Source organism: Cyprinodon tularosa, unplaced genomic scaffold (genome assembly GCF_016077235.1).
Source record: "Cyprinodon tularosa strain WSP-4 unplaced genomic scaffold, ASM1607723v1 ctg9, whole genome shotgun sequence".
NCBI lineage: Eukaryota > Metazoa > Chordata > Actinopteri > Cyprinodontiformes > Cyprinodontidae > Cyprinodon > Cyprinodon tularosa.
Genome location: NW_024039673.1, coordinates 1,722,200 through 1,737,092, shown reverse-complemented (window position 1 = coordinate 1,737,092; position 14,893 = coordinate 1,722,200). Strand labels below are relative to the sequence as shown.

Below are 14,893 nucleotides of genomic sequence, written 5' to 3'. Positions count from 1 at the left end.
TGTTGACCAATAAAAATTTTGTTATTAAAATCCAGCCGACACCAACAGAAAAGTGAAGAGAATCCGATCTGTAAAACGCAATTTGAAAACGAATGCAATTTGTAAAATTTGATCCCAAAAAATTGAAAAAATTAATCAGTTGAAAATAAAAAAAATTGTAAAAAAATTTGAAAAATAAAATATCAGAAATCAGTACAGTTCGACTTCCAAACACTTTTTTTTTTAACTAAGGAGCTTCTAAAAGTTTACCTACCATTTACAAAATGCATTTGCATTTTGTAAATGTTTTGTAAATGTTTTTAATGGAACAAAGTTCACCCCATAGTTGCACCCTTCTGAAGTAGCATCCATTCCTCTGGGACAGAGCTTTCACCAACATAACCTTATTATTTGGAGGTAGGTTGCAAGGTGAGATACAAAGAGAACATTTTTGGTGCATCAGACACATCCTTCATGTCAGTGCTTTAAAGAAAAGCTCAAATGTATGTCTCTGGTTTGATGTCCTCACACTCCTGTACAGTTTGCGTATGGGAAAGGTCATCCAACATTGACGCCGAGGCCAACCTGCAGCTTGTCACCTCTGTGATTCACAAAGGCTCCCATAATTAGAGTGGCAGGTAGCGGGGTTAGGCGCTTCTCCAACACGCCTCCAATGATGCACCGGCTGTTGATCATACCTGGATACACACCATAAAGATATCTGATACACTGGATTTTCACTCTTTTCTTTTGCAATATGTAACCTCAGCTATTAGCACCTTAGACTACCTCGAAAAACCATGTTGGCCTCTGGAAGCTCCATCTGGTACCCAAAGGACATGGTGGTCTCCTGCGTCCTGGTGCTGGCCTCAAACTCCACCCCAACTTGGATCTGGCAACACAAATCTACCTTAGCGTGCTGCACATGGACATCATAGATCAGCTGTTATTGTCCTTACCTGTTTGTTGGCTCTGTGATAGTAGCTAGCATGGGCGCCCCCTTTGCCAGCATTAAGGGTCGCAACCCAGTTTGGTCCTGCATGGTGACCAGAGCAAAATAAAGAGAAACACTGCATGAACAGTAAGGATATCTTTTAGTAAAATTTCCACATATTTAAAGGTAAAAAGTAAAAAAAAAAAAAAGAAATTTTAAACATTGAAAAATAAATATAATAAAATAGCAAAAAAAAAAACATTAGGTTACCTTCCAACATGAAGAAATATTTGTTGTTTTTACAAAATAACTTTTAGTTTTCACCCTTAAAATTCAGTATAATATAAATATAGCGATAGTATTTTTCTCATTGATACTGAATTTTAGCAGGTTGATGAAAGTTTTGTTGAGTTTTTTTTTTTTCAAAAAACACATTTCACATTATTTAATCTTACCAAATTAGAAAGATATTATCTTTTCAATAATTGAAAGTAAAAGTAGAAAAGGCCAAATGAATGAATTCAGACAGGAACGCTTTATGGCTGTGCTGAGCAAAACTGGTAGTATTTTTCTGACTTAAAAACACTTTTGTGTTGTAGCTAATGTTTTTTACATTTAGAATATATAGATAACTAAAAAAGTGTCTTAACGAATCAGGCTAATAATTAATGAATCCTGTGAAATGTCATAGAAGACTAACAGCTGAGATGCCCTTAGAGATGTTCTGTAATGACATTTTCTCACTCGAGTACTGTCCAGCCAGGGTCAGGATTCCTCCTTCCTCGGCTCGTCCTCTGTGGTACACCAGTTCTCCTCCCAACACCAGGCTAGATGACACACTCTGCAGAAAATGTGCCACCAGGATGACTGCAGGGAAGGATCGAATAAACAAAGTGACAAGATAGACAAAAAATACAAATTTACATGCACCTCTGCAATTATTTTTATTTAAGTGTATATTTGGTTGAAATGCTAAAAATTGGTCCTAGTTGAGTCTTTGTCGTTCCTCACCAGACTCTCTGAGGATGTCTGGGTTGGCCACTGTCACCGCAGCAGTAAAGTCACTCCCCCTGTACTCGGTTTCAAACTGCCAGGTTACAAACTGAGACTGCTGGCTCTGAAATACAGCACAGATTGTGAGCGGCTGGCTAGCAGTTTGGATTCATACACATACTGCACCTGAAATGGACAAAAACGGCCCCGAAAGACACAAAGAAACCCACCTGGAAAACTGTTCTGGCTCGAACACGCTCGGTGAGATGAAGGAGAGCGTGAGCGTTCAGACTACCTGAAGAGTCCATCTCTCCAATCAGAGCTGGAGCATCCTATAAGTGGATGGACAAGGAACATACACTTACTTTTTCCTAAAAATTATATTGACAAGGCAAGGATTCCCAAAGATATGTCAAGTCAAACTTCATCTAGAATTAAATTTCACTCTTTATCCAAATTGCTCATTCAAATGTTTTAAAAGCTGTTTTCAGATATACTTCTATGTGCTCCAGTTATATCAAAACCAGTGTAGGAGTTAAACTAGATTAACTGGTTAGTTTTAAAATCCAGACATTACGATTGGACGCTTGGAAATATAAAACTATATTTGGATTTTTTCTTTTTTTACACTTATTGGGACCTGTAGCAACTAAAAAACATACTTTTTTGATCTAAACCTGTAAAGACAGAGCAGGAAATAATTCCGCTTTCTGATCACATGTGTCTTACCTTGTCCTTGCTGTAGTCGTCAGACTGCAGATGCTCCACGTGGAACCGATAGTAGGAAGGACTAACAGCACTAAGGTGGAGAGTATGACTGACCTGGAAACAGACTCATAACTTTAGTTCAAGATAAAACATTACTTTTTTTTTTAAAGTTGGAATACAAACAATTAAGATTCACCTTGAAAAAGCTGCTCAAAGTTTTATTTACTATCATCTTGACACCTTCAATCTGATGAGGAAAAACATCTGATGGAAGAACAAAAAAAGACATGTGAAAATCAATGTAATCACAATCAATACAATTTGTTATGATTTTGTTTGATAGACCAACACACAGTATTTATTTATGTAGAAATTTTAAAAAGTAAGATTAGAATTTGTATTCTTCCAACATTTAATCTGACAACTCCGAGATAAAATGCAGTCTAACCAGCTGGCTTTGAATGTCACTAAAGTCGTTAAACAGGGGGAGCTTGACCTGTAACTTCCAAGTTTAGCCCTCCAGAAGGCCAACAGTGATGCTGGAAAATGAAGCAGTCTCCCTCTGTGCAGTGAAAGCAGACCACCAGATGCTCTGGGTCACATGACTCATTCAGTTATGGATCTGAATCTCTTAAGTTAGACAGTTTATGAGAAGAGCATTAAGCATCGATATGCATCAAGTGCTGTATATTCATTTAAATAATTATTTTATATATTTCAGATTAATTGGTTAATCAAAAGTGTATTAATATAGCTTTTAGCAATGTTATTATACTATTTCTTCATTCAAATTCCTCCCAGAATTGGTATTTTTCTTGATTCATGCTTGTCTGAGTTATCTCCTCGTGAATTCTAATCTGTGAGCAGCAGCCAATCCCTGTCCTGGAAAAAGGTGGGGCTCAGAGACATGGAGATAGGAGAGTTCTGACAACTCTATTGAATACAATGGGCAACATTTCAAAGAGTGATGGTGACGCACAAAGCTTCAATAGCTCGACAGAAGTTAGCAGCTCATGCTTGCATTGCCATAGACATTTGCAGAGCATGGCTCTCATGCATGGATACAGTTAAGTAGATCAAAGAAATTGTTTTACATCTTTTGTTTAGTGGCTCATCCACCAATGTAAGGTTTTCTGTTTCCCCCTTAAAGAGACATTCTTTTTATTTACTGATAAATATCTTTAAAATAGACTTTTTAATTGACTCTTTACAAGAAAACCTTGTTTGATGAGCAAACTGACGCCTCACTAGTTCACCGCTGATGCATATATAACCTGTAGACTATTTTCCTGAATTAACTTTGGGGGCGTCAACCTGGTCTCTGTTAAATGGGTCCAACCTAGAAAACAATCAAAGTGTTGGATTGAAGATGATTTTTTGGGGATATTCAGACGCGAGCAGCATCCAGCTCAACGCGGACACCAATGGCAACTCCAGGTAAGGTGAAAAAAGTAAAAAAAAAAAAAAAAGGTACGAGAGCCTTAAGAATGAGCGGAAGAGTGCTGCAGTTCTATGTTTTGGCCACAGGTGGCAGTATCACTAGAAAACTCCCTAATGCCACTTTAATGAATTTTAAAGCTACGAAGGCTTTAGAAAAAAAAATACACATTTCACGTGGCTAACAAAACAACTATAATAAGGACTACAACCTCTCCATCTGTAAGCATATTTTAATGGTTTTGTATTTTGGGAAATAACTACCAAAAGTGTAAGTGGGCCACTAGCGACCTAAATAGCTTCTTCCGGGGGCCCAACTTTCCTATCTCCATGAAGTGTTCATGCTTGGTCTACATGGAGCTGTTATTACCAGCCCCTCTAGGAAGCGCCTAGCTTTACTTCCCAGTAAACAAACATGCCAACTTTCTCTGATCAGTGAACAGTGATGTGAGGTACAGCGCTATCATTTCTGCTCAAACTTTAACTTTCAGCCCCTAATCTATAGTGACAGCTAAAGTTATTTTTTAGTAAATGATGTTTAGTAAAATGATGATGAAAAATGTGTTTTTGTTTTACAAAAATGTTTTAAACACGACACCAATAGCAAAGCAGACAGTGGTACTTTCAATTACTATGTTAATAACTGTGTATAGTTCATTAGACGGTTGGTAAAAAAATACACTCATATAATATGTTTTAAACCGCAATAAAGATCATAAAAGAACAATATATTTGAGTATTTTAATTTTTAAACTACCACTTGGAATTATGGGTAATCCAGAGCATAGAATAAAACCATAACCATTACGTTCAATGTGTTAGCGACAATGGATACCAAAGAGAGGTACTAAAGTGGATTCCAGAAAAGAAAAAGGAAAGAAGAGGTGTTGGAAGAACGGGAAAAAAACCCAAAACACGTTCTTTCAAAGAACCAAAGAGGGAGAGGTGGATGTTGCTGCTACAGTGAGTGAAGATTGCAACCAGGAGATGAATGGAGAGAGCGTGGGCGAGGGAGGGGGGATGTGACTCATTTTACAGCAGAATATACTAAAGTATATCCATGTCTAGTGAAGGTGAAGAATGATGCAATGATGAAGTGAGTGTGTATGGGGCACATTTCGGGTCGGTTGTCTATGGCGGCAGCGGGCGGTGAAGGACGGGGTGTTGTACTTCATTTGGGGCCCACCCAAATAATGTTGCTTACGGGCCTATTGTTGTGTCATTACGCCATTGGCAGTAACAGTTGGAAAATGGTAGTTTTAGTAGTTATTGACTGGGAGAAAAATCTAACAGCTGCCACAATTCACTTCCACTTCACAATGATGCACTAATTTGTGTTGGATCATCTTGTAAAATCTAGAGAATTTCTTAAGAATGTCTTAATGCCATAAGGTTAGGAATACAGTAAAGTCATAGGTGACTCCACAGATCCTCTTCCATGGACCAACAGCTACCTTTACAGCTCCTATGGAGAGAGTGGAAGCTGCCAGGGTTGGGGAGTCTCCCATCTCTCCTCTCCCAGCGTGGTGGACGGTCCCAATGGGCTGGATGAGCGTCCCAACGAGAAGGAAGATGATCCTTGGAGAAAGGCCAGTTATGGTGGCCTGGATTGGAAGACAAAGCCAGAACACTGCCCATGTGGGCACAATGCTACCTAAAGGACAAAGACAAAAAGCGTATTTGCATAACTGTAGCCTGTAGAAGAAATATAATCATTGTCTAACCTGGGATCCTGCATGAGAACGAGATTAGAACAGAATAAACAGAGCATAGCTATAAACAGAGTGACCATGATGCAGATTTGTACCAAAGATGTCCTAAAATAGAATTTAATAATACATTTTGCTTAAAGATGTAAATTCATTATAGGGAAATCTAACCTTTGCTATTATCATGAGTGCTAAAGCTGTTTTTATGCAGCAAATCCGTTAGCTAGCCTGACCTTAGCATCATTAAACACTGACAGGTGGAGGAATATATTTCACCGGACTCCAAATGTAATCGGGGTACCTTAAAATCCCGAGCGAAACTGGGAACCGCTCATCGGAATCACTGTCAGGGTATATTTTCTTTCTAAACCAACGACTGACCGCAAACATGCGAGCTGATGCTGCAGATCAAGTGATGCTGCAGATTTCTCCCTGTTCAAGATGCTGTGCGTCGCCTCTGAAAATCCTCCTCTCTTATGTCAATTATGAAAAAAATGCAACTTTAAGCGCACCTGTGTGTAGGAATAGGACAATAACACATTTGACCATTTATTTATTTTGTATCTATCATTATATGGTGTTTGTAGGATGTGGGAGTGCAGGGGAAAATTGCGTCACTGGAGACGTGTTTCCCCCCGGACGACTATACTTGTGACACTCGTTGGTTGCCACAGGTGACTCAGTTGTAAGTACCGCAGCAGCGCCGAACAGTACATGAAAGCTCATTTATTCATCTCTAGAATGGAATGAAAGGCGTTTATAATCGATGTGCAGCATCTTTAAATGTCAAAAGGAATTAGGTTGGACCAAATATGCGGCTGCTAAATTCTCATTAGACCGTTAAGCGGTGGGAAGGACAGTGGTTTATGTCGCCCGTCGTCGATTTATATCTGCTAGAGCTTTTATATAAACAGAAACGATTTTAGTGTTGGGAGTTTTACATTTTAAGCCTCCTCTCGAGTTTCTATGAGATGACGCCTTCACGGTCCGTTCTGTTGGTGGGAGAGGGGAACTTCTCCTTTTCCTCTTCAGTGTGTAAGTTGGACTCTGAATCAGGGAGCAGCATAACGGCCACCTGCCTGCAGCATCAGGAGGAGGCTTTGCGCCACGAAGGAGCAGCTACCAACATTCAGACCATCCAGGACTCGGGTACCTTACACTTATTTCGCTTTTCTATTTATTTTTACTTGTTTTTTTTTTTGGTGATGTCTCCTTATGCTTGGTTATTGTTCAGGGGGGACTGTCCTGTTTGAGGTGGACTGCACCAGGCTGGGGGAGTGCGCCTCCCTGAAGGGCCGAGTGTTTGACAGAGTAGTGTTCAACTTCCCTCACTGCGGGAGGAAGAGCGGGGTGAAAAAGAACAGAGAGCTTCTGAAGAGCTTCTTCCTTAGGTATGACCAGTGGTGTCAAAAGTACACACATTTATTACTTAAGTAGAAGTATACATACTGCAGTTTATATAACACACTGGTAAAAGTTGAAGTATCAACTTCACCTCTTTACTCAAATAAAAGTGAAAAAATATGAGCTCCAAAAACTACTTAAAGTATTAAAGTATAAAGTAAGCTTTAAAAAAAAAAGCAGCCAGATTCCACTGTATGGATTTAAAGCTAAATTTTACGACTATTTAGAAAAATTCTTTGAGATAGGGCAAAGGATGAGGGAGGTCTTGTTGGTCTACATCTCCTGATACGCTCTCGCCTGTGTCCGACCTTTCAGACATTCTGACATCTTTTTCTGAATCCCACATTGTAGCATGGCATAGACAGTTCGCAGTTTGAAGAACACCTGCTTCTTTCTGTTGATTTCTTTTAGCTAACCAATGAGTGTTTGCGTTATATGACCAGTGTTGGGCACGTTACTTTGAAAAAGTAATTAGTTATAGTTACTAGTTACTTCTCCCAAAAAGTAACTGAGTTACTAACTGAGTTACGCCACAATAAAAGTAACCAGTTACTAGTAACTATTGCATTACTGTTGCGTTTCTCGCCCCCGTAACCCTCACCACCTGGCCCCCACCTTCTCGCCGTGTGTTTCAAAAGCCAGCTGAATAGAGCGGACGACAAAGACAAGTACCTGCAGAGAGTTTTGCATTTATTGCAACTCAACGTAAATGACATCAGGGGAGCGGTGTCTGACTGGCCTATAAACCCCTTCAAATAGCGTTTCCCCTGCTTAACATGGGGGTATGGTATCTGATGGGCTTCTAAACCCCGTCAGATAGTGTACCCCTCTTCTTAACATGGGGGAACGGTATCTGATGCGGTGTGAATATCATCAGGCTGCATTACCTCTACTCATGGGTGTGAAGTTTTTTAACAGGGCGTTCAGATCTGGTGAGTGTATGAAATTAATAACTGGGGATGTCTAATTCTGAAATCCTGTGTTTGGGTTGTTATATATACTGCAACATCCATCCATCCATCCATCCATCCATCCATCGATGGATGGATGGATGGATGGATGGATGGATGGATGGATGGATGGATGGATGTCCGTCCGTCCGTCCGTCCGTACGTACGTCCGTCCGTCCGTCCGTCCGTCCATCCATCCATCCATCCAGTAACGCCGTTGCTTGAAACGCCGTTACTCCAATCACTGTATAGGACTCATCCATTTATACTAGTTTTCCCTAGATGTGGAAGGCGCCAGTGATCTGCATTGGATGGCACACATGATGTGAAATAAATATTTGTAATCATAAAACCGAAGCCAAGAGTAACGAGTAACATTTGTTTTAAAAATGTAAGGAATAGATAGTACAGATACATGTGTGAAAATGTAATGAGCAGAAGTCAGAAGTAGGAAGCAAAAATAAGTAATGGAGTAAAGTATAGATACCTAAAAAGTGTACTTAAAGGGATAGTACACCCAAAACATGATTAACCTTCATTTTCTACTCACCCCCATGCTGAACAACACTCTGGAGTACTTTTTTGATATCTCAAATGCATCTGGAGATCTGGGAGGCTTCTTGCTGTCTGCTGACATTCAAATAATGGAGGTCTATCGCGCCCGAGACAGAAAGGTCCCCAAAAGTTCACAAAAAACGTGTCAATATTCCTCCATACTGCTCGTCCAATGTATTCCAAGTGTCCTGAGTGGGTAGCGTCCATAATTTACTCGACACAAAGTCATTTAGAATGTTTTTAGAGCATAAACAGTAGTGTATAGGATTTCCTAGCAAGTGTATGGGCCAAAATCAGACCCATTGTTAAGAAATAACATCAGTTACAAGATTATGTTGAATCAAGAACATTTTTTGAAATATTTGGATAAGACCTGAAGGCTTATCAACATTAGGAGGGACGCAGGAGATGATCCACAGGCTCTAAATAGATAGGTTGATCTACTATCTTTCAAGAAATAATCCCGTAATATTTTCACTGTAACAACAGGTATGGCAAGCCGTTCTATATTTACTAGTTTTACTGAATTCCTTATATCTGAAAAAAACCAAAATGACATTCTCTTCATCTAGAATAAACTTTCTGGATGTCTAGAAATTCATTTTAGATCTCCATATTCCCAATATTACTGGTCAGCATTTGTATTTTTTTAACTATAAAAAAATGTTTTTCACATTTAATAAATACTTTTTCAGTCAAGCTGATAAACGTCAGAATGTGCCACTTAAAATGTGTTAACATTTCTAGATATAAAAAACTCAACCCTGAGTGGACCTTGTTTAAATTGATTGAACTAGTTGATTGCAGCCATATTAAAACCGAACACTTAGAGTTCCTGACTTTTGGCTTGATCAATTTACAGTTGCGGATTTGAATCTGAATTTGTTAACCCTGCTTTGTGAAATGGACCCCAGATGATGATCCAAGCCCAGTGGATTATCAACATCTTAAATTGGATCATCATCTTAAATGTATCTTATTACGTTTCTATAATACCTCAGTCAGACGCTAACCTCAGGGCTCAGCATTGTGCATTAGGTGTTTTATAAGTTTTTTGTTTTAACAGAAGGTTCAGAGGACTTTATTTTGTGTTGTTTCTATTGGGGTGGGGGGGGGGGGGGGTTCATATTGTTTTTGGGCTGGAAACAGGCAGATCTGACAACCCTGGCAGATGAAACTATTCCTTTAAAGGAATAGTACACCCAAAACATGATTAGCCTTCATTTTCTACTCACCCCCATGCTGAACAACACTCTGGAGTACTTTTTTGATATCTCAAATGCATCTGGAGATCTGGGAGGCTTCTTGCTGTCTGCTGACATTCAAATAATGGAGGTCTATGGTGCCCGAGACAGAAAGGTCCATAAAAGTCCACAAAAAACGTGTCAATATTCCCCCATACTGGTCGTCCAATGTATTCCAAGTGTCCTGAGTGGGTAGCATCCAGAATTTACTCGAAACGAAGTCATTTAGAATGTTTTTAGAGCATAAACAGTAGTGTATAGGATATCCTGAAAGCGCGCACATGCGCGATCACGACGCTACGGAAGCCGGCAGACCAAACCAGATGAAAGTGCGCATTCAGCGTCTGGTCTGCCGATAATGCAAGCGTAGAAGAAGAAATGTGCTGTTTACCTGTGCAAAGAAAGAAACAACGAAAGAAAAATGTCTGAGGACTTCAGTGTTGAGGAAGAGCATGAGTTCTTTGCCGAGCTGAATGCGCTGGTTTGGTCTGCCGGCTTCCGTAGCGTCGGGAGCGCGCATGTGCGCCCTTTTAGGAAATCCTATACACTACTGTTTATGCTCTAAAAACATTCTAAATGACTTTGTTTCGAGTAAATTCTGGATGCTACCCACTCAGGACACTTGGAATACATTGGACGAGCAGTATGGAGGAATATTGACACGTTTTTTGTGGACTTTTATGGACCTTTCTGCCTCGGGCGCTAATATCCTCCATTATTTGAATGTCAGCAGACAGCAAGAAGCCTCCCAGATCTCCAGATGCATTTGAGATATCAAAAAAGTACTCCAGAGTGTTGTTCAGCATGGGGGTGAGTAGAAAATGAAGGCTAATCATGTTTTGGGTGTACTATTCCTTTAAGAATAAAGAAGATGATTTCTTATAACGGTGGTGGAGGATTTATTTAAAAATCGTTTTATTTAAAAAAAATTTTTTAAAAAATGGTATTTATAAACTAATAACTGGTTATACTATCTTTACCAGAGGCGTATCAAGCTGTGTTTTCTACTGGGGCTGCTGTGGTCATATTATCCAGCTCAGAGAATGACTAGAAGTCCGCTCTAGATGGTTCTAGCCTGTAAGCCGTGAGGGCCTCAATATTCCTCAGCATCACTACCATCTTCCGAGCTTGAACTGGTTGATGGTTTAACCACACAAACCAATTCCAGTCAAGTTAGACTTTAGACTTTAGACTTTAGACAGATTCTATTTGTCATTTTGTTTACACAAGTGTAAAACAAAAAGAAATTTAGTTTGGAAACAGCTCACTGGACAATTTAAAGGAATAGTACACCCAAAACATGATTAGCCTTCATTTTCTACTCACCTCCATGCTGAACAACACTCTGGAGTACTTTTTTGATATCTCAAATGCATCTGGAGATCTGGGAGGCTTCTTGCTGTCTGCTGACATTCAAATAATGGAGGTCCATGGCGCCCGAGACAGAAAGGTCCATAAAAGTCCACAAAAACGTGTCAATATTCCTCCATACTGCTCGTCCAATGTAATCCAAGTGTCCTGAGTGGGTAGCATCCAGAATTTACTCGAAACGAAGTCATTTAGAATGTTTTTAGAGCATAAACAGTAGTGTATAGGATTTCCTAATAGCGCCCCCATGCGCGCTCACGATACTACGGAAGCCGGCAGACCAAACCGGAAGAAAGTGCGCATTCAGCGTCTGGTCTGCCGATAATGCAAGCGTAGAAGAAGAAATGTGCTGTTTACCTGTGCAAAGAAAGAAACAACGAAAGAAAAATGTCTGAGGACTTCAGTGTTGAGGAAGAGCATGAGTTCTTTGCCGAGCTGAATGCGCTGGTTTGGTCTGCCGGCTTCCGTAGAATCGTGAGCGCGCATGGGGGCGCTATTAGGAAATCCTATACACTACTGTTTAGGCTCTAAAACGTTCTAAATGACTTCGTTTCGAGTAAATTCTGGATGCTACCCACTCAGGACACTTGGATTACATTGGACGAGCAGTATGGAGGAATATTGACAAGTTTTTGTGGACCTTTCTGTCTCGGGCGCCATAGACCTCCATTATTTGAATGTCAGCAGACAGCAAGAAGCCTCCCAGATCTCCAGATGCATTTGAGATATCAAAAAAGTACTCCAGAGTTTTGTTCAGCATGGGGGTGAGTAGAAAATGAAGGCTAATCATGTTTTGGGTGTACTATTCCTTTAATCTTTTAAAAGTCCTTGAAAAATGGTAATAGATGTTATCAGTGTTTCCATCTCCAGTATAGAATGTATAGCTAGCACCAAAAAGATTCTCCCTCTGACTTCAGCGCACAGAGATGGTTTTTTCCTGGCTATGAATCAGACTGCTGCTGTGGAGCTAATAATGTGGGGCATTTATGTTAAAAATAAGCCTTTTTGGCATAATAATGCTGAACCACCTGTCGTGTTCTGCTGCATGAATTTAATGCAATATGGAATGAAATCAGTGTTGCCTCATCAACACTTTAGACTTTGGGTGTGAAGAGGTTTGGAGGTCATCGTAATCCCAAGTCCAGAACTCTGAAAGATGCTTAAATTAAATTTGTGTTTTCCATGTAGTTGTGTTGAGATTCTGTCTGAAGACGGGGAGGTCCACGTCTCTCTGTGTAACGGACAAGGCGGGACTCCTGTCGACCAGCCGAAGCGCGAGTGGCACAACAGCTGGCAGGTGAGCGCCATGGCAGCCGAGGCTCACCTCATCCTTAGTTGTGTGACTCCATTTGAAAGTGACCACCTCCCGAGCTACAAGTGCACAGGATACAGGTAAGAAGCCAAGGTGAGTTTTGCAGTGCAGGATTGTGTTGCTCTGCTTGTTTTTGGTGTCTGTTTGTGATTTTATTTTATTTAACAAAGATGCTGCTGTTATACAGGAGCCAGGATAAGGGTTTTCATGTGGAGAAAGCTCTGCTGCATGTGTTTACACGCAGCATCCCCTACACTCCTGCCCAGATAGTTCAGATGGAGGAGATTATTGAAGGGGAGAAGGTCCACTACAACATACCTGCTGAGCTCAGTGACTATGTATCCAGGTACGGGAGCTAGGAGAGACTGTTATGATGTCTAATGAAATGAAGCAACCAGCTCACTACCTCCCTTTTTCTCATCAGGAGGTTTCTCTGCTCAGATTCCATCCATCCTGTCAAGCTGGTACAAGATTTTCTTCTCCAGGGATTTGCCAAACGGTGGCCACTCTGTCTGCATGATGAACCCTTTCCTTTCCTCCTCCCAGCCAAGCGGCTGCAGACACGCTGCCACGGCATTGACAACCTGCAGTGCTACTGGATCCATCTGCTTCAGAAAGAGCTTCCCTCTCATGGTCAAGACAAAGATGCAGTCTGCCCAGACTCAAAAGCTAGTTTAACTCCTACCAAAGCAGACAGGGCAAGGAGTAAAGACACTGAGATTTTACAGCTTATAAACTGCCTTGATGTTAATCGGGAAGCTGAAGGGGGTCTTTACATGCTGCGTCCATCACTGCTTCCTCAGCTGGAAGACTTGCTAATTGACAAAAAAGATAATATTGATGAAGCGCAGCCTCCGAAACAAGCTGAAGAAAGTTCTGAGGTTGAGGGCAATAAGGAAGAAGGTACCTGTAAGGGCTGCAATGGGAGTTCTAGCTTGTTTGCTATCAGTGGAGTGGTGTTCAGGAGTGTGCCCATCAGCCCTTGGGCTCTGCCTGCCTTTCATGAGCTTCTCCTCACAGGTGTTTTCCCATTGAAAAATAAGCCAATGAAATTGATATTACATGAGCTGGAAACTCTGCTCTCTCCCTACGGGGTCACCATGGTTACTGATGAGGAAGGTCTGCATCTGTTAGCTCAGCCGATGGGGACGATCGGTAGGGTGTTTACAAGCAGCGAAGCTGACGGCAGCAGCAACGTCACCATCAGTGCTTCTCTAAATTTAGACCTCCTGGCTTGTCTTTTGTTCTCACTCCCAGACTGGCGGCTGCTTTGGTCTCACGACTCACGCTTCTTAAAACAGTTTTCCCTACGACCACAACCAGGGACGTCATTTCAGCCCTTTTCTTTGTACCCCGGGTCCTTCAGCTTTGACATCAGCTTTTGGACAGGACCTGCGTGGGAGGAGAGAAGGTTCTATGCTATTGTCAGAGAGGCCAGCCACGGGACTGTGGAGCAAGTTAAGCTCATCGACACGTTCTCTCACCCTGACCTGAGTCAAACCAGTTACTGTTACAGACTCGTTTACCACTCACACACACATGCCCTGTCACACACACAGGCTCTGAAGTTTCACAAGCAGCTGGAGCTTTTACTCTCGTCTCGTCTGCAGGTCATCATCAGGTAGCACTTGAGAAAACCCGTTGGAGATGTTAGGAAAACACAGACATTTTAATTCTCCACACGTGCTTTTAAACTAAAGAAAAAATATCAGAAAATCTATAGTCAAACGTTTGGTTGAAACCGTGGTTGTTTTATTCATCTGAAATGTAACTAAAGTGATCCTGTGTGTGTTTGTGTTATAACTGTATAATAAACCTATTTATTTCTGACATGTTTGAATTATATAAAACATTAAACAGCAAATGAGCAGCTAAATATTTTGGTGGACACCAAAAATGTATTAAATATCACAATGAAAAATTTTTATTTAATCTCTTCCTCAATAATTTTATGACTTTTTTTTTCTTTTCACTTTTTAGTAATAATTTTTTTTATTTAGGTTGTTTAGCTATAATGACTTTACCTTTAAAAAAATAGCATTTTTTTTTTCATTAAAAAATTAAAATGGAAGAAAACCAAAACATTTCTTTGACCAAGTCCTGGAAGTTATTATTTACCAGTGCAAACTTTAGTATTCTGTTTAATTGTGTAATATTTTTTTCTGCTCCTCTTCATTAAGGTGATAGTAAAACTTATTAAAAAGTGTGTTAAACTATCTAATCAGTTTAAAAAAATATATCAAACCTCTTCCTTTCTTTAGAAACCATCTAATTATTTTCATGAGGTTGGTTTGGTGATT

At 40.3% G+C, this 14,893-nt stretch overlaps 2 protein-coding genes across 3 annotated transcripts; one reads left to right on the top strand and one right to left on the bottom strand.

The window, feature by feature from the left end:
- Window positions 1-306: 306 nt before the first annotated feature.
- si:dkey-71l1.1 (uncharacterized protein LOC569883 homolog) lies at window positions 307-6,383 on the bottom strand. Of its 2 annotated transcripts, none has more exons than XM_038274024.1 (10): window positions 6,062-6,383; window positions 5,506-5,705; window positions 2,811-2,878; window positions 2,636-2,728; window positions 2,137-2,238; window positions 1,925-2,030; window positions 1,658-1,780; window positions 939-1,015; window positions 759-871; window positions 307-677 (listed from the first exon to the last, which is right to left on the bottom strand). In XM_038274024.1, the coding sequence occupies exons 2-10, from the start codon at window positions 5,687-5,689 to the stop codon at window positions 575-577; spliced, it is 969 nt and encodes a 322-aa protein (XP_038129952.1). In that variant the 5' UTR covers window positions 5,690-5,705; window positions 6,062-6,383; the 3' UTR covers window positions 307-574. The 2 variants fall into 2 exon arrangements, with proteins under 2 accessions (XP_038129952.1, XP_038129950.1); XM_038274022.1 differs by having other exon boundaries at window positions 769-871; window positions 6,062-6,382.
- A 21-nt stretch (window positions 6,384-6,404) lies between these two features.
- On the top strand, window positions 6,405-14,423 carry fdxacb1 (ferredoxin-fold anticodon binding domain containing 1). The gene is made up of 5 exons (XM_038274021.1): window positions 6,405-6,909; window positions 6,995-7,151; window positions 12,470-12,673; window positions 12,781-12,939; window positions 13,018-14,423. The coding sequence occupies exons 1-5, from the start codon at window positions 6,732-6,734 to the stop codon at window positions 14,216-14,218; spliced, it is 1,899 nt and encodes a 632-aa protein (XP_038129949.1). The 5' UTR covers window positions 6,405-6,731; the 3' UTR covers window positions 14,219-14,423.
- The last annotated feature ends 470 nt before the right edge of the window (window positions 14,424-14,893 follow it).